At 46.4% G+C, this 18,256-nt stretch overlaps 1 protein-coding gene across 2 annotated transcripts; it reads left to right on the top strand.

Moving 5' to 3' along the window:
* Positions 1-8,080: 8,080 nt before the first annotated feature.
* On the top strand, positions 8,081-14,421 carry LOC109742652 (mechanosensitive ion channel protein 6). Of its 2 annotated transcripts, XM_020301749.4 has the most exons (6): positions 8,081-9,599; positions 12,357-12,416; positions 12,894-13,017; positions 13,124-13,417; positions 13,506-13,708; positions 13,880-14,421. In XM_020301749.4, the coding sequence occupies exons 1-6, from the start codon at positions 8,119-8,121 to the stop codon at positions 14,160-14,162; spliced, it is 2,445 nt and encodes an 814-aa protein (XP_020157338.1). In that variant the 5' UTR covers positions 8,081-8,118; the 3' UTR covers positions 14,163-14,421. The 2 variants fall into 2 exon arrangements, with proteins under 2 accessions (XP_020157338.1, XP_040257735.1); XM_040401801.3 differs by lacking the exon at positions 12,357-12,416 and having other exon boundaries at positions 8,082-9,599.
* The last annotated feature ends 3,835 nt before the right edge of the window (positions 14,422-18,256 follow it).

Genomic DNA, 18,256 nt, shown 5'->3' with positions numbered 1-18,256 from the left:
GGTGCCGCTCACCGTACTGTTGTAACACAGCGTGCAAGGGGAGGCCGATGTCGTTCGACGACGGTGCTGCAACATGGCACAAGGTGGACGCCGGAGAGGGGAACTGCTCGGCGTACTGCTGCAATGCAGCACGCATGGGGAGGCAGGCACCGCTCGCTGCAATGCAACAGGAAGGGGGACGTCGGAGACGGGAGCCACTTGGCATAATGCTGCAACGCAACACGCAAGGGGACGCAAGCGCTGCTTGCCGCCGGTGCTGCAACGCAGCAGGAGGGGGGACATCGGAGATGGTGTCGCTCCCTGTACTGTGTTCGCAGGGGGAAGCGAGGCCGACGTCTATTGCGAGAATGGTAGCAACTGTTGGGAGCGTGTTGTGTCAGACGGCAGCTTTGTCAGCGTCTACGGTCACCGGAGCGTCGCCGGTTGCTACAAGTCAGTGGCGAGCCGCGCGATGCGAACACCGCAGGCAAACAGGAGCGGCGCTGCTAGCGGCCGGCGCAGGACGCGAATAGTAGCGAACCAATAGGTCCTGTTTGACAAATCGAACGGCTGGGAGGGGTGGATCCTACGGTTAAGAAGGAGGATTATTTTCTCAACTTTTCAATCGGCTGATGCGTAGCACTGGCCTTTTTGTTAAGCCAGAAACCAGAAAGACCGAGAAAACCCGGGTGAAAATCGCATCGGCATCAATAACTCCATATGCCCACGCGGGACCGCCCCTACATGTAGGCTCTTATTCGATCAACATCGTCACCGTTTGCTCCTCGCCAAGGGGCTCTCAGGAACTGCTGCAACGCCACGCAAGGGAAGGACATCGCCCTCGCCGCCGGTGCTGCAATACAACACAAGGTGGACGCCGGAGATGGGTGCCGCTCACCGTACTGTTGTAACACAGCGTGCAAGGGGAGGCCGATGTCGTTCGACGACGGTGCTGCAACATGGCACAAGGTGGACGCCGGAGAGGGGAACTGCTCGGCGTACTGCTGCAATGCAGCAAGCATGGGGAGGCAGGCGCCACTCGCCACCGGTGCTGCAACACAGCTGGAAGGGGGTCGCCGAATACGGGAGCCGCTCGCCATAATGCTGCAACGCAGCACACAAGGGGACGCAAGCGCTGTTTGCCGCCGGTGCTGCAACGCAACAGGAAGGGGGACACCGGAGATGGTGTCGCTCCCTGTACTGTGTTCGTAGGGGGAAGCGATGCCAACGTCTATTGCGAGAATGGTAGCAACTGTTGGGAGCGTGTTGTGTCAGACGGCAGCTTTGTCGGCGTCTACGGTCACCGGAGCGTCGCCGGTTGCTAGAAGTCAGTGGCGAGCCGTGCGATGGGAACACCGCAGGCAAACAGGAGCGGCGCTGCTAGCGGCCGGCGCAGGACGCGAATAGTAGCGAACCAATAGGTCCTGTTTGACAAATCGAACGGCTGGGAGGGGTGGATCCTACGGCTAAGAAGGAGGATTATTTTCTCAACTTTTCAATCGGCTGATGCGTAGCACTGGCCTTTTTGTTAAGCCAGAAACCAGAAAGACCGAGAAAACCCGGGTAAAAATCGCATCGGCATCAATAACTCCATATGCCCACGCGGGACCGCCCCTACATGTAATCTCCTATTCGATCAACATCGTCACCGTTTGCTCCTCGCCAAGGGGCTCTCGGGAACTGTTGCAATGCCACGCAAGGGAAGGACATCGCCGCTCGCCGCCGGTGCTGCAATACAGCACAAGGGGGACGTCGGAGATGGGTGCCGCTCACCGTACTGTTGTAACGCAGCGTGCAAGGGGAGGCCGATGCCGTTCGACGACGGTGCTGCAACATGGCACAAGGTGGACGCCGGAGAGGGGAACTGCTCGGCGTACTGCTGCAATGCAGCAAGCATGGGGAGGCAGGCGCCACTCGGCACCGGTGCTGCAACACAGCTGGAAGGGGGTCGCCGAATACGGGAGCCGCTCACCATAATGCTGCAATGCAGCACAGAAGGGGAGTCAGGTGGCACTCGCCGCCGGTGCTGCAACGCAAGAGGAAGGGGGACGCCGGAGATGGCGTCACTCCCCATACTCTGTTGCAGGAGGGAAGCGAGGCCGACATCCATTGCGAGAATGGTAGCAACTGCTGGGAGCGCGTTGCGTCAGATGACAGCTTTGTCGGCGTCTACGGTCACCGGAGCGTCGCCGTTTCCTGCAAGTCAGTGGCGAGCTGCGCGACGCGAACACCGCAGGCAAACAGGAGCGGCGATGCTAGCGGCTGGCACAGGACGCGAATAGTAGCGAACCAATAGGTCCTGTTTGACAAATCGAACGACTGGGAGGGGTGGATCCTACGGTTAACAAGGCAGGTGATTTTCTCAACTTTTCAATCGGCTGATGCGTGGCGCTGGCCTTTTTTGTTAAGCCACAAACCATAAGGTCCGCGAAAACCCGGGTAGAAATCGCAGCGGCATCAACAACTGCATACGCCCACGGGACCGCCCCTACATGTAGGCTTTGATTCGATCAACATCAACAGTGCGCCTGCATGCCATCGAAGAGCTCATGGTCTTTGTACTGCTGAGGGCTGAGCGCCAGCTTGCAACGACTCAACCGAGCACTGTCGAGCAGAACGTACAGTCGAGCACTGCTAAGCTGCTGCCGACATATATATTCTCAATCATCACGTCCAGGAAAGAGACATGGAAGCGACACCAAAAAACAAGCGGCAACAGTTGTACATGCAAGCTGGGTGCCCATGTGCTACTTGCACTAGCAGGCCCATGTGCAATCAGCCTAGCAGCACGCATGCATACATACATGCATGCTCACGTTCATGATGACAAAGCCAAGAAGACCGAAAGAAACAAAAGATTTTAAATTCTATCCCACCGGTCCGCTTTGCATCCGCTGTAACTGAGAGGTACTTATGCTATTTGAAGTATAAACAATTATGGTTGAAATAAAGATGGAATTGGTTTAAACCAAAAATTACATGTCTTGTACTCCAATTATGTTCTACTATATATACCCCGCGAGGGTCTGATCAATACACACGAAAATATTAGGGTTCTATAATTTCTAGGCAGACATCCCCAGAGGTTAAGGGCACATACTAAAACATAAAGACATCTAACTAAGACAAGAAAGAAAATCTAACTAAGATACGAAAGGAATGCTTACCTGGATCGATGCTTGGCTACATTATGGAAGATCTTCTTGGCGGCCATGTGTGACTCGTATTCGCTGCGAATATGTGTCGCTGACAAATCTCCCTCCCCAATTGCCTGCTTTATAAGCTCATCTATTGTTGTGAGCGTTTCAAACCAAATAATCTTCATCAACCTCTTCATGTTCCAGGCTGAGACGTTTCTCCGATTGAGCTTATGTAGCTTGTCAATGCTTATCCCTTCATCAATCTGATGTTGTCTTTTCTCCTTGGACAGCTGCTTGCTTCCTGCCTGCAAAAAAAAAGCTGCTTGCTTCCTTCCCCTGCTTAGACATTGAAACCAACGTCCGAAAGCTCCTTCCCCCCGATAGATTCTTGGTTGGCGTCATGGCATTGAGCTCACTCGCCTCAGCAAACACGGGGTCTTGATTAACTTTTTTTATATAAAGGAGGATACCCTCGGCCTCTGCATCTGGGCGATGCATGCAGCCATTTATTAATTATTCACAAAGACCTTACAAAATAGTACATTAGGTAGTCTGAAGCCATCATCTTAGTAACACCGTCGCTACTTCTATCCACCTGATGAAGGGGCGCCGATAGTTGGTGAACTAGTTCCGTCGAAGATGGTGGTCGATTCTTAAAGCTCAACTCCTCGCCGCCCTTCATCGCCTGTTGTGCCGTCGACAACGCTGGGCGATTATTAAAGCAGAACAAATTGGATACGTACTTGTACCCAAGTGTGGTGCTTTCAATGCTATGTAATATTTGATGTAGCTTGCAGTTTTGTTTGGACGAGCTCGACCAATGCAAGTGGCACCAAGTACGATATACTCCCTCCGTCCGAAAATACTTGTCATCAAAATGAATAAAAGGGGATGTATCTAGATGTATTTTAGTTCTAAATACATCCCTTTTTGTCTATTTTGATGATAAGTATTTTCGGACGGAGGGAGTACCAACGACTCAAAACGAGAAACCGTTGGTAGAAATGACGTGTCATCTTCCTTTCTCTTTTAATCTTAGACGGGGTCGCCTACTAATAAAATGTTTCATTTCCATGTAGTATAAACTAAAAGCATACTCGAAACATAGTTAGGCACCTAATAACTGTTGTCATTAACACCAAAACCCTCGTTACGTGTGGATGGCCTTATAGAGGACTATAGTGTGGCTTGGGTGAGATGCTTTGATAAAGGATCGGGTCATCAGCTAGCGAAGAAGGGTTGTGCGAATACGTTATATAAAACTTGGGTGGCATTCCCGCCGGATTGTATTCATAATATTTTGGACTCGGATCATGACGAGATGAATTAATAAAACACAACCCACTCCAACTAAAAATACATTTTTTGAGTTGTCAATAACATATTATTGTGTTGGATAGTATGATGTGTGTTAGCTGGTTATCTAAAAAAAGTTATGTGTTAGCTGAGACGACATTGTTCTCAGTTATTTTAGCTCTATGAGTATTACCTCAATTTTTTTGTAAAAGCTCGTGTCAACACATGGGCGTTCTACTAGTTTGGCATAAAGGACCACGGAGTAGGCCTCGCTTGCTTACCTTGCCGCGGACCTACCGTACGGGTGCAGGCTGCGGGTTCTTTCACCATGCCACACCGTGACGAGCCCTTGCCAGTGGTATGCTCAAGTGCTGGTTTCTAGTTTTGGGAAGGATCTAAAACCTTCCCAAACTGTTTCTTGTTTTTTCCTCTTTTCATTTTTCATTTTTCCTTTCTCTTTTATTTTTTCTTTTCATTTTCCTTTTGTTTTCAAATTCACGAACTTTTCTGAAATCTAGAAGCATTTTCAAATCAGTGAACATTTTTTAAATTTTGAAAAAATTTCAAATGCTAAATTTGTTCATTGAATTTAAAAAAAATCATCAAATTCAAAAATATGTTCATCAATCAAAAATGTTCATGAAATTTTATAAATGTACATCAAATTTAAAAAAGTGTTCTAGAATTCATATGTTCATCAAATTTAAAATATGATCTTTAAATTTGAATTTTGTTCTTCAAATACAAAGCAAGTGCACATGTGTGATGCCTTTTGGGCCGGCATGCCAGACTTAGGACCGGAATATGACTAAAGCGGCACATAGTAGTCCAGTTCTCCTGCCGCTGTCGCCGCCGCCATCTGAAAAATTTAGGTCCCATCGCCTCCAGCTGCCATCTTGGCACTGAGAGGTGGGGGAACTCGGATCTTCAAGACCTCTATGTTCTTCGTCAATGTCTTCTGATATTTATAGTTTTGTGAGAATAAATTTCCTCTCATTCTTTTCTGTTAGTGAAGTTAATAAGTTTTCTGTTCTCACAGATCCGATTACTTGGATCTGATAAGTCTATATTGCGGTGTCAAGCTTTCTCGTCGTTTTTTACTATGACTATGTTTGAAATAAATATAGAGCATATTCTATGTTCATACTCTTACTGGCTGAAAGTTTGGGGTTAAGTTTTTTCTTTCATTCATGAGAAGAAGGAAAACAACTGTACTACATCGTTCAAGCCAGCAACAGAGAAGGGAAACGTAAGGGACCGGCTAGGGGTATAAGCTAACTGAATTCAGAATTTGGACAAGTCACTTTTTTCTTAACAAACGACTAATTGAGTTACGTTCCTTCTTTCTGATGACTTGAATCACTGATTGTTAATTGTGACGAGACATTTGCGGGTTGGCCTGGACCAACGCCAGCCATGCATGCCTGCATGCATGTCGACACTATCCATGCACATGGGAGGACGACGCAATGGTCCAAAATGTTTTGGTCCACAGAACTTCTCCGAATTAAGTGGAGCAAAACAGCTTTTGAGATTGATAGATGCAAGCCGACTTGCTTCATTATTGTCCATTATCATTCCATCTCCATAACCATTGTCCATCTAAACCACGAGATTCAAACATTAACCAAGAAACGTACTCCATTTGTTCCTAAATATTAGTCCTTTTTAGAGATTTCAATATAGACTATATACGGATGTATATAAATATATTTTAAAATGTACGTTCATTCATTTTTCTGCGTATGTACTCCCTCTGTTCCTAAATATTTACATTTCAAATGGATAACAACATACAGATGTATGTAGACATATTTTAAATTGTAGATTCACTCATTTTGTTTCGCATATAGTCACTTGTTGAAATATCTAAAAAGACAAATATTTAAAAACGAAAAGAGTACTTCATATTAAAATCTTTAAAAAGAATTGTATTTGGAAACCGAGGGACTATATATGTAGCAGTACAGCAATCACATACATGAACAAAGCGGCATGAGATTGCGTGAGAGCATTGGGTGTTGCGTGAGACCTGACAATACGATAGTACAGTACTTGTACAGCGTCTCTTTCCACGTGTACGTCTTGGGCGGCATCCATCACACCGGACGGGTCAATTGTGGTCGTCTATCTTTAGGGGGTGTTTGTTTCCAGGGACCTTTTTATGTAGGGACTAGAAAAAGTCCCTTCTAGAGACTTTTTTACCAAACGGGAGGGACTTTTTAGGGACTAAACTAGACATTTGAGACTAAATGAAGAAGACTCTCAAGGAGAGTCTTTTTTGGGACTTTTTGAGACTTTTCCAACAATGCCCCTCCATGCATCCATTGGCCCGCCACCCCATGGTATTGTTTGATTGTTATTTTTCTATATACTAGGGGCAACATGGTCATTTAATAACCTCTAGGAAGGGATTAGGGACTTTTTAGTCTCTGGAAACAAACAGGCAGAGACTTTTTAGGGACTATGGACTTTTTAGTTGGGACTAGAAAAAGTCCTAAGACTTATGAACCAAACAGGGCCTTAGTATTCGCCTCATTCTTCGTTCGTGTATTATGAGGAATGCTAACAGTCCAGCAGATATGTGTGCTATCTATGCTACTGCCCCCGTCCGAAAATATGTCTCATCAAAATTGACAAAAAGGATATATTTAATTAGAGCTAAAATACATCTAGATACATATCTTTTTATTTGTTTTGATAACAAGTATTTTCGGACGGAGGGAGTACTAGTCTCTGTAGCTCAGAGAGTGTTCGATAAAAGAAGCCCAAGTTGTCTCCTAAAAAAAAACCTAGGGCTCATGCCACTCGCCGGCGTAACCACATGTCCGTCTCGCCTTCGGTGGCCCTAGGACCATGGTGTATGGTGGATCCTGGCAAGGGCCGGCGGTAGGGCTTCGTTGTTAGTCGTTTCTTTGATTTTGGTTATGATTTGTGTTCTGCTCATGAAGGCGAGACTGCGTCGGCTCCCTGAAGATGGAATAATGGTCTTCCCGCCTAGCCCCCGTTTTGATGGTGCGTGTAGCATCGTTGGTGGGCGTGTGAAGGTGTGTTTCCGGCGGATCAATCCTCGGTGGATTGGCTCGGATCTGATTATTGTTCGTCTATGTTCGTGTATTTTCGGGTTGGATTCTTTCGATTTACTTATTCTTCATCGACGGTGGTTGTTGTTATGGTGTGCTAGTCCTATGGAGCCTTAGTATGATGACCTCCTGACTGTTTACTATAACAAGTTGTGTCGTACTCCGGTGAGGGAGGGGCGATGACGGTGACGCGCTTCGTCTCGCTTCAGTGCTTGTAATCGTCGTTAGGTAGTCAACGGATTAGTAATCTTTATTATTTCTAATGTTTGTTGTACTGTCATGATTGAAGATGAATAGATCGGAAGTTTCTCGGAAAAAAAAAGTCATTCTTCTTCTTATCTTAGTAATGTATATAATCAAATTTCCATTAAACAATAAAGGGCCCCAACTTTCGAGTAAAAAGAAAGAGGTCGACCCAGCCATCCCCATCGGTCGACACCAAGGAGGGGACACCAATAATGCGTACCTCCCGACAAATCAGTACCGACCAAGAAAAAGTTGGCGCCACACAGGATCAGAGCAAAAATCGAAACTGTGTGCTCAATCAAATTTTACTATAGCATTGAAAGCACCACCACTTGGGTACATGTACGCTGCTGTATATCGCCTGCTGTACATCAATGAAAGAGGAGTTGAGCTTTAAGAATTGGCCACCGTCGCCGACGCCGCAGCAGGCGACGGAGGGAGGCGAGGACCCGCCCACGCGCCTCATTGGGAACTTCCTCCGGAAGCAGAGGGCGTCCGGCGCAAAGCCGTCGCTCGACCTCGACCCGGAGATGGAGGAGCTCGGGAGGCCGTCGCACGGCGCTCGGCGTGTCTCCTTCGAGGACGAACACCAAAAACACATCTCCTCCGACTCCGACTCCGACTCTGACTCCAACTCCGACGCGGAAGGCAGCGGTAGGCGCGCCGACGAGATGGTACGCTGCAAATCCACCTCCACGGGAAAGGGACCATTATTGCGAGCCCAGACACGCTCCCGGCTCATGGACCCGCCGCCGCCGCCACCCGCGGCAGCTCCTTCCGTCGACAAGAAGCACAAGTCGTCCGCCTCACGGTCCCCTAAGCCCGGCCAGTGCCAGTCTCCTGCGTGGCGCTGGTCGGGTCCCATGGACGGGGAGGAGGAGGACCCATTCGTGGACGAAGACATCCCCGACGACTTCAACTTGAAGAGTGGCGAGCTGGACGTTCTCACCATCTTGCAGTGGGTCAGCTTGGTGCTCATCATCGGGGCGTTGGTTTGCAGTGCCACCATAAGGATCTTGTCCAGGAAGAAGGTGTGGGAGCTGCAGCTCTGGAAGTGGGAGCTCCTCGCGCTCGCGCTCGTCTGCGGCCGTCTCGTCTCCGGGTGGGCCATCCGGATCGCCATGTTCTGCGTGGGGCGCAACTTGTTGCTGCGCAAGCGCGTGCTCTACTTCGTGTACGGCGTCCGCAGCGCCGTGCAGAACACGCTCTGGCTCGGCCTCGTTCTCGCCGCCTGGCACTTCTTGTTTGACGACAAGTGCCAACTGGCGCATATGGTGGTGGTGTCCTATGTTATGAAGATACTATTCTGCTTGCTCGTCGCCACGCTCATCCGGCTCGTCAAGACGCTGCTGCTCAAGGTGCTCGCCTCGTCCTTCCATGTCTCTACCTACTTTGACCGGATTCAAGCGTCATTGTTCAACCAATATGTCACTGAGACGCTCTCGGGGCCGCAACTGGTTGAAGAACAAGGCCCCATGTTTGCTGAGCCGAGTGATCTCCATGCCGCGATGCCAACCAAGAATCTATCGGAGCAAAGGAGCTTTCGGCCGTCGGTTTCAATGTCTAAGCAGCCGGGCCAAGGAAGCAAGCAGCTGTCCAAGGAGAAAAGACAGCATCAGATTGATGAAGGGATAAGCATTGACAAGCTCCATAAGCTCAATCGGAGCAACGTCTCAGCCTGGAACATGAAGAGGTTGATGAAGATTATTCGGTCTGGGACGCTCACCACTATAGATGAGCAGATAAAGCAGGCAACAGGAGGAGGGGATTTGTCAGCGACACATATTCGCAGCGAATACGAGTCACAGATGGCCGCCAAGAAGATCTTCCATAATGTAGCCAACCATCGATCCAAGTAAGCATTTCTTTCTTGTCTTAGTTAGATGTCCTTCTTTTAGTATACATATGTGCCGTTGTTTAGGTAGTACTTGCCAACATAGCCTTCATGTTGATGCAGTAGCCGTGGTTTAGGTAGTCGTTGATGTAATGTTCATCATAGTCAGTGTAGGCACAGCTAGCCGGAGGTGCAAAAAATATGTGCTTTGTTGTTGATGACGAAGCTGTAGTCGTGAACGATACAGCTTGCGGATATTAAAAAGGGTGTCATCGGTGATGATACCGTCAGTTTAGCCAATACCAGAGGAAACCCATAGAGTGTTGGAATTAACCACGTCGGCATGTCCGGCACGGATACGTAGCAGTCATCCGAGTAGGCTAGTAATAGCTAGCTTTGTACTAGTATAAATATAGTTGTAACCTATGGCGTGTAATCAGATGAAAGCAATAAACAACGCAAATGTTCATGTCCATATGTGTGGCACGAAGCAACATGACCCAAACGCTTTCATCATTCATTTTGCCACGTCAAAACAGATGACATCAGCGGAAATCTTTTTGGTTTTCGTCTTAAGAATGTTTTATCTGCTAATTAAAAAATACAATTAAAAATCCGTTTTCACCATTTAATCCGTCTCGACGACATCTTCAAATCTAAATCTCATGTTGATATGTTTCGACGATTTTTTTGGCCAAAAGTTGCCATGATGTTTACACCATAGTTGTCATAGTGTTTACACTAAAGTTGCCATGTGGCAAATTTAGTTCATAGAGCATGACTCTTTTAGTATCTTGACCATGGCAATTTGAGTACTTTAACCATGAAAAATTATTTTTTGTATGAACCATAGCAATTTTAAGTGCATGTATCATGGCAATTTTAGTTTATGGTTCATGGCAAGTCTAGATTCTTAACTCCTTGTTTTATAATATGTTAAAATTTACTTTTAAATATAGAAAAAAATAGCTGAAACATATCACGTCAACTTCAGTGTAAACATCATGGCAATTCATGTGCAATAGACATTACAACTTTTAACCAAAAAAGTGCGTCGAAACATATCGATATGTGATCTAGTTTCGAAGATCTCGTCGCGAGGTATTTAATGGTGAAAACGGATCTTCAATCGGATTTTTCATTTAAGAGATAAAACATTTTAAAAACTGAAAATCCAAAAAGATTTCTAAATGCATGCATGCGGTGATGTGGCACGGTTTTTGTGTTATAGGGCTTGTGGACGGATGTCGTTAACACCACACGTGTGAGCGTTATAACAGGCTTTTAGCAATCCAACCTCGTGTGTACTACTAGTTCTTCGTATAAGAGTAAGTATAATAGATGGTCTATAGCCGGACGCGGAGTTTCTGCTCCCGGGCTCAGCTGTACCTACGCTAAAAAATCAAAATAAATATTAGAAAATTTTCAAAAAAAATGCAAATTCTTTTTGTGGTAGATAATTTCATGCACCAGGTTCGCTCCAAATTTCAACTCATTTGAACATCTGAGTAGCTCTCGGCAAAAAAGACAAAGTAAGCTTTTTTACAGACTCTGGTTTTGTCCTTTTTGCCAGAGCTGCTGAGATGTCCAAATGAGGTGAAATTTGGAGTGGGCCTCACACATCAAACCAACTTCCACACAACAAAATTTGATTATTATTTTTTATTTTTCTAGTATTTTTTTTATTTTTTTTTCTGATTTGGAGTAGATGAGCCTGGGTACCGAGTTGGATTTTCGGTTTATAGCCTGCTTACATGACAATTTTGGCAGTGTGAAAAAGAGATATGAAAAAGTAATAGGGGTGGGATCTCATGCAAGAGCTTAGCTATATGTGGATTCCTAGGCCAATACAATAAATATGAAGAAAGAGATAAAGAGAAGATGAGAAGAAGTAGTGTTTTTGCAGCCAATCTTATAGCTACCTTATTTTATGAGTGGTTATAAGTGATGGCTATATATAACATGGGAACACCATATAGTCATTGGTTGGCTATAATATTAACCATGCTATAAGACTCTCCGGATTAGCAATCGCCGAGATAAAGCTAGCTAGCTTGTTGCTGGTAGTTTGCACGTGTTGCTAGACGACCCGGTGCTTCAGAAAGTAATCGAGCAGCTCGGTGTGTATTGTTGAAAATACTCGCCAGTGTTGTCGAGGTCGGGACCTGCACCAACTTGAGGACACATCAATGTTGCCAGGACGTGTGCACCGTGAATGGGATTATCACTATAGTGACGCCATGTCGATGTAGTCGTTGCCGTTGGTATTGTCGGTCAATTTCGTCGAAGATGATGTGGTCATGGTGACATGGTCCTTCCCGTTGTTAATGGCACGTATTGCAGTAGTAGAATCAGAGAACACCGGAGATGTCCATACTATGGACGATGCTGCGGCGATGTGTTGACGGAAATATGGATGAAGACCATATTGATGAAGACCTTAGACATGTAGCGTTGGCGATGGCGTAGCAGGGAGCATGTATAGACGATGCGTTGCTTGAATTTATCCCTTTCAGTGACAATATGTCGATGTCGTGCCGTGCGAGAGAAGTCGATTAAGAATTACGTTTCTTTTCATACCAGCCTATCGTGTGGATGTTGTATGTCGGTCGGTTCTCATAAGTGTGCTTGACGAAGGTTTTGTTTTCCGGATTTGCTATTTCACATCTAGATATGAAATATTATGTCACATCTAACTCACTCATCCTTGATTTTTTTTTAAAGTCTTCCACTCACTCATCCTTGTTTTTTGTTTTTTGACGTGGTGTCGTCATATAGCTTGACGGTGGGTGGCTTGATGCCAAGGCGTGGGTACAGGTTCAGGTCAACTCGGTGTAGGTACATCGCTCTGCAATAGGTCATGTCGACTGTCAGTTATCACGTCAAAAGGCATTCAATCGACTAGTTAGTGCTTTTGGCAAAAAGAATACCAAAAACCGGTGGTGTTCGCAAACTATTGGCGAAACAGTGGAATTTTTGTACTATATATGCCAAATGTGGTCGTTTTAGTCAATTTACTCGATAGGCAAATGTAGTTTATCTGTAATGCTGTAGAAACTTTTAGCTCATGATGTGAACTGATGGTATAATTTTCTGTATAATTTATAAATAGCATGCTAATTGTTACGACTTGTGTAGTGCACGGTTGTGTGTTTAATGTTTATCACAAAGAGAATAGTTTACGGAACTTTATAAATGCTCCCGTTTAATTATTTCCAATGTCGGTTCAAAAAAAATTATTTCCAATGTGGTAGTTCGAATATAGTGGCAACTTGCTGATTCAGATTCTTGATCATGAATGTACGAATAATGCAGGTACATATACTTGGCAGACTTGATGCACTTCATGAGGCAGGAGGAAGCCATCAAAGCAATGCATCTTTTTGAAGGAGGACAAGAGTACAATAGGATCAGCAAGAGGTCTCTAAAAAACTGGATGGTAATGATCTTATTACCTTACTAGCTAAGTTGAAATAAGGAATTATAATTGACTTCTGAAATCTGAAGATGCCTTTCCTACCATTGCTATATGGCTTCTCCTGTAGGTGAATGCATTTAGAGAGCGCAAAGCCCTTGCTCTAACACTTAATGATACAAAAGTTGCAGTATCCAAGCTCAACCAGATGACTAATGTTGTTGGTGGCGTCATCGTGTTTGTTCTCTGGCTCCTTATTCTTGGCATAGCGACAACAAATTTACTTGTCTTCCTCAGTTCACCATTTTTGGTGGCAGTTATTGTATTTGGAGATACTTTGAAGGCAGTTTTTGAGGCAATTGTTTTCTTATTTGTGATGCATCCTTTTGATGTTGGTGACCGCTGTGAAATCGAGGAAGTTCAGGTGTGGCAATATTTTTCTTGCTTCGTCCTCATTGAATCTAATATTATCTTGCACTCATTGACTAAAGTTTTAACCACCTGAATTTCAGGTTGTTGTCGAGGAAATGAATATCTTGACAACAGTCTTTCTTCGATATGACAACCTGAAGATATATTATCCAAACAATGTACTGGCCACCATACCGATTATGAATTTTTACAGGAGTCCAGATATGGGAGAAGGAATTGACTTCTATATTCACGTTGCCACACCGGTAGCGAAACTAGCACTCATGAAAGAAAGAATACTACGGTAAGTAGAAGTGTCTTTATCCCATGGTTTGATCAAATCTGATTTGTTAACTACTGAACTATGTGCATGTTGAAAATTAACATTAAACGTTATGTTGGAAATTTCCCTATGTTACTTGTGTAATTTAGTATACCACAATGAACTAACCAATTTTTAAACTTGTGAAACCAGTTACATCAACAACAAGAAAGAGCATTGGTACCCGGGGGCGATGATTGTCCTCCGGGATGTAGATGAGACCAACAAGCTAAAAGTATCCATATGGCTCTGTCACACGCTCAACTTCCAGGACATGGGGATGAGGTACGTGAGGAGGGAGCTAGTGCTCCAGGAGATGATCAAAGTGCTCAGGGACCTCGACATTGAGTACCGGATGCTACCACTCGATGTTAATGTGCGGAATGTGCCTCCTATTGAATCAACAAGGATGCCAACCACATGGAATTATTCCTGAAGCGGTAAACGTTCACGGGGCATTTCCTATCCAGTTCGAGTGGTGAGAGCTAGAAGAGCCCTTGCTAGCAACTGGCGAGTAGAACATGACATGAGATATTAGCGTGCCTAACGCAGATCACTTGGTTTGGTCTTTAATTAGTGCGTTGTGTAGTATGTAAGCTTTGGAACACAATAATTGGCCAATTTCAAATATTTTCCAAGCATGTATAGAACACGCACATGTGTGTGTATGCGTGCAATTGTGTTCTTCCATTCAAGGTGGGACTCAGGCTTGGTCGGGTTGGCACGACGTGAGCCTGATGTGCCTCGGGCTGTAGCGATGCCATATCAACCCAGTTCGACCAGTTCACCGTTACATGCCATGCTGGCACAAAATTTGCCAGGTATGTCCCAAGCCAAGCACATTGGTGCGCTTCTATCGATACGGCCTGGAACAGTCCGCCGTTCCGTCCGAGATGTTGCCACATAGCTAGCCAATGCCCCCTTGGTTTTCTGAGCTTATTACTAGCGCGACGGCCTCCTGGGACAGGCAGCTGGCACAAGCAACATTCTTGCCTATGGATGCACAAGTCACTTTGCGAATACCATTATGTACTCGAAACTTACCTGGTTTTTGGGCTTGGCATCCTGAAAAACACGGTTGCTTTTCCGTGAAATCAGCGTATAATATGCTTGTTGCAACGAGGGAGCGAAGAGAAGCGTGGCTTGAGAGGGCCCAGGTCCGTCCAGCTCCAGAGCCGAGGAAGGGGCATGGAAATCTTTGTGGAAAATTGAGGTCCCAGGAAAAGTACATATGTTCTTATGGAGATTGTCAAAACATTCTTTGCCGACAAATGATGTTCGTGCACATCGCCATATGGCTGCACTAGTAGAAAAAAGGGCTTTGTTCCAGGCCGGGCCAGCCCATTAGTCCCAGTTCAGTCATGAACCGGGACCCATTGGGGCCACGGTCCCGGTTCGTGAGGCCAGTGGGCCGGCCGGGCCTCGTGGGGCATTGGTCCCGAATCGTCTGGACCCTTTGGTCCCGGTTTCAAACATGAACCGGGACCAATATGCCTCGCTTCTGGCCCACAACCATTGGTCCCGGTTCGTGGCTGGAACCGGGACCAAAGGTCCCCCTTTGGTCCCGGTTCCAGCCACGAAACGGGACCAATGAGATGCCTATATATACCTTGCCTGCGAGCAGAGCACTCCACTGCTCTGTTTTTCTGGTCAGCGAGGGGAGAGCTTTGTGGTGCTCTAGCTCACCTCGTATGCACATGAGGTGTTCGATGAAATGCTCGAGCCATACTTAAGCTTTCTCCTCTTGAAGCTCCTTGTGCAAGATTCATTTTCCTCGAGATTTGTCTAGGTTTGGCGGTCCGTCCTGTCCCATTCCCGTCCTCACCGCCGTCGATCGCCCGCGCCGATCTCGTCGCTGGCACCACCGTGGTGAGCCTCTTGATATTATCTTCTTTCTAAAAAAAAGTTCTTACTTGTATGATTTAGATTGATACTTGTGTAATTTTCGTACTTTTATTATTGTTTGTTATTATATAGTGCGATGGTTTTGGTACCCGCCTCCGTCGGCCCTCGTCCTGTCTATGATTCGGATGTGGTATATATTATCTTTTATAACTATTTGGTTCATTTATTGTTTATGACAATTATGCCGACCAACGTGACATAGATTTTTTTATCTAGAAGGTATGTGAACTGGAAATTCCAATCGACCCTATTGTCGAGAGGTTAAATTTAGTTGAAGAAGAAAACATTTACTTGAAGGAAAACTTAAAAAAAAATTGAGAAGGAGAAGATGATATTGGAGTTGCATGTTGCGGATGTCGTCGATAATAACAAGATCAAGATGGATTCAATGCGCTTGAAGATTAGAAAGATTAGAAAATATGCCATTCATACCGAGGCTTGGTATCATTATGCCGTTGGATCAATTGTTACCTTGGTTGCGATTATGATCGCATTTGTTGTTGCATTGAAATGTTTTACATAGCTTCAATGTATGATTTAATTAGATGCTCTGGAGAACTATGTATGTACTTTGGTTTTAATGTGATGCCGAACCTCTATTAATTTGGTCACCTATCTATTCATGATGTTCTGTAATGGTTTTTGACACACTTAATTATATATAATGTACGCAGATGAACCGGCAATGAATGTACGGTAATAGACGCACCTCCGAGTACATTGAGGGCCTGCATAATTTTCTCGCAGTGGCTGAGGCAAACAAGCAGAATGGTTTTATGTGTTGTCCATGCCCTAGCTATGGGAATACGAGGCCTTATTCTGACTAGAAAACCCTTCACACCCACCTACTTTATAAGGGTTTCATGCCACACTATAATGTTTGGACCAAGCATGGAGAAAGAGGGGTTATGATGGAAGACAACAAAGAAGAAGAGAAAGATGACAACTATGTGCCCCCTGAATACGGTGATGCTGCAATGGGGGAAGCTGAAGATCAAGAGGAACCAGACGATGTGCCCGATGATGATCTTTGCCGGGTCATTGTTGATGCAAAGAGACAGTCCGAAAGTCAAAAGGAGAAGCTGAAGTTCCATCGCATGTTAGAGGATCACAAAAAAGGATTGTACCCCAATTGCGAAGATGGCAACACAAAGCTCAGTACCGTACTGGAATTGCTGCAGTGGAAGGCAGAGAATGGTGTACCTGACAAAGGATTTGAGAAGCTACTGAAAATATTGAAGAAGAAGCTTTCAAAGGATAACGAATTGCCCGACAGTACGTACGCAACAAAGAAGGCTATATGCCCTCTAGGATTGGAGGTGCAGAAAATACATGCATGCCCTAATGACTGCATCCTGTACCGCAGTGCGTACGAGGATTTGAACGCAAGCCCGGTATGCGGTGGATTGCGGCATAAGATCAGACGAGATGACCCTGGTGATGTTGACGGCGAGCGCCCAGTGGTATGTGTTGGGGATCGTAGCAGAATTAAAAAATTTTCTACGCATCACCAAGATCCATCTATGGAGTACACTAGCAACGAGGGGAAAGGAGTGCATCTACATACCCTTGTAGATCGCGAGCGGAAGCGTTCCAATGAACGTGGTTGATGGAGTCGTACTCACCGTGATCCAAATCACCGATGACCGAGTGCCGAACGGACGGCACCTCCGCGTTCAACACACGTACGGTGCAGCGACGTCTCCTCCTTCTTGATCCAGCAAGGAGGAAGGAGAGGTTGATGGAGATCCAGCAGCACGACGGCGTGGTGGTGGATGTAGCGGGATCTCGGCAGGGCTTCGCCGAGCTTCTGCGAGAGGGAGAGGTGTAGCAGGGGAGGAGGGAGGCGCCCAAGGCTGTAGTGGTACTGCCCTCCCTCCCCCCCTTTATATAGGCCCCCTGGGAGGGGGGGGCGCCGGCCAGGAACCCATCTGCATGGGGGGCGGCGGCCAGGGGGAAGACTTGCCCCCCAAGGCAAGTGGGGCGCCCCCCCCCCCCACCCTAGGGTTTCCAACCCTAGGCGCAGGGGGAAGGCCCATGGGGGGCGCCCTAGCCCACTAAGGGTTGGTTCCCTTCCCACTTCAGCCCATGGGGCACTCCGGGACAGGTGGCCCCACCCGGTGGACCCCCGGGACCATTCCGGTGGTCCCGGTACAATACCGGTGACCCCTGAAACTTCCCCGGTGGCCGAAACTGGACTTCCTATATATAATTCTTCACCTCCGGACCATTCCGGAACTCCTCGTAACATCCGGGATCTCATCCGGGACTCCGAACAACTTTCGGGTTTCCGCATACTCATATCTCTACAACCCTAGCGTCACCGAACCTTAAGTGTGTAGACCCTACGGGTTTGGGAGACATGCAGACATGACCGAGACGCCTCTTCGGTCAATAACCAACAGCGGGATCTGGATACCCATGTTGGCTCCCACATGTTCCACGATGATCTCATCGGATGAACCACGATGTCGAGGATTCAATCAATCCCGTATACAATTCCCTTTGTCAATCGGTATGTTACTTGCCCGAGATTCGATCGTCGGTATCCCAATACCTTGTTCAATCTCGTTACCGGCAAGTCTCTTTACTCGTACCGCAATGCATGATCCCGTGACTAACTCC

Source organism: Aegilops tauschii, chromosome 1, assembly GCF_002575655.3.
Source record: "Aegilops tauschii subsp. strangulata cultivar AL8/78 chromosome 1, Aet v6.0, whole genome shotgun sequence".
Taxonomy (NCBI): domain Eukaryota; kingdom Viridiplantae; phylum Streptophyta; class Magnoliopsida; order Poales; family Poaceae; genus Aegilops; species Aegilops tauschii.
Note: the sequence above shows the minus strand (reverse complement) of the source record. Positions and strands in the feature narration are given on the sequence as shown.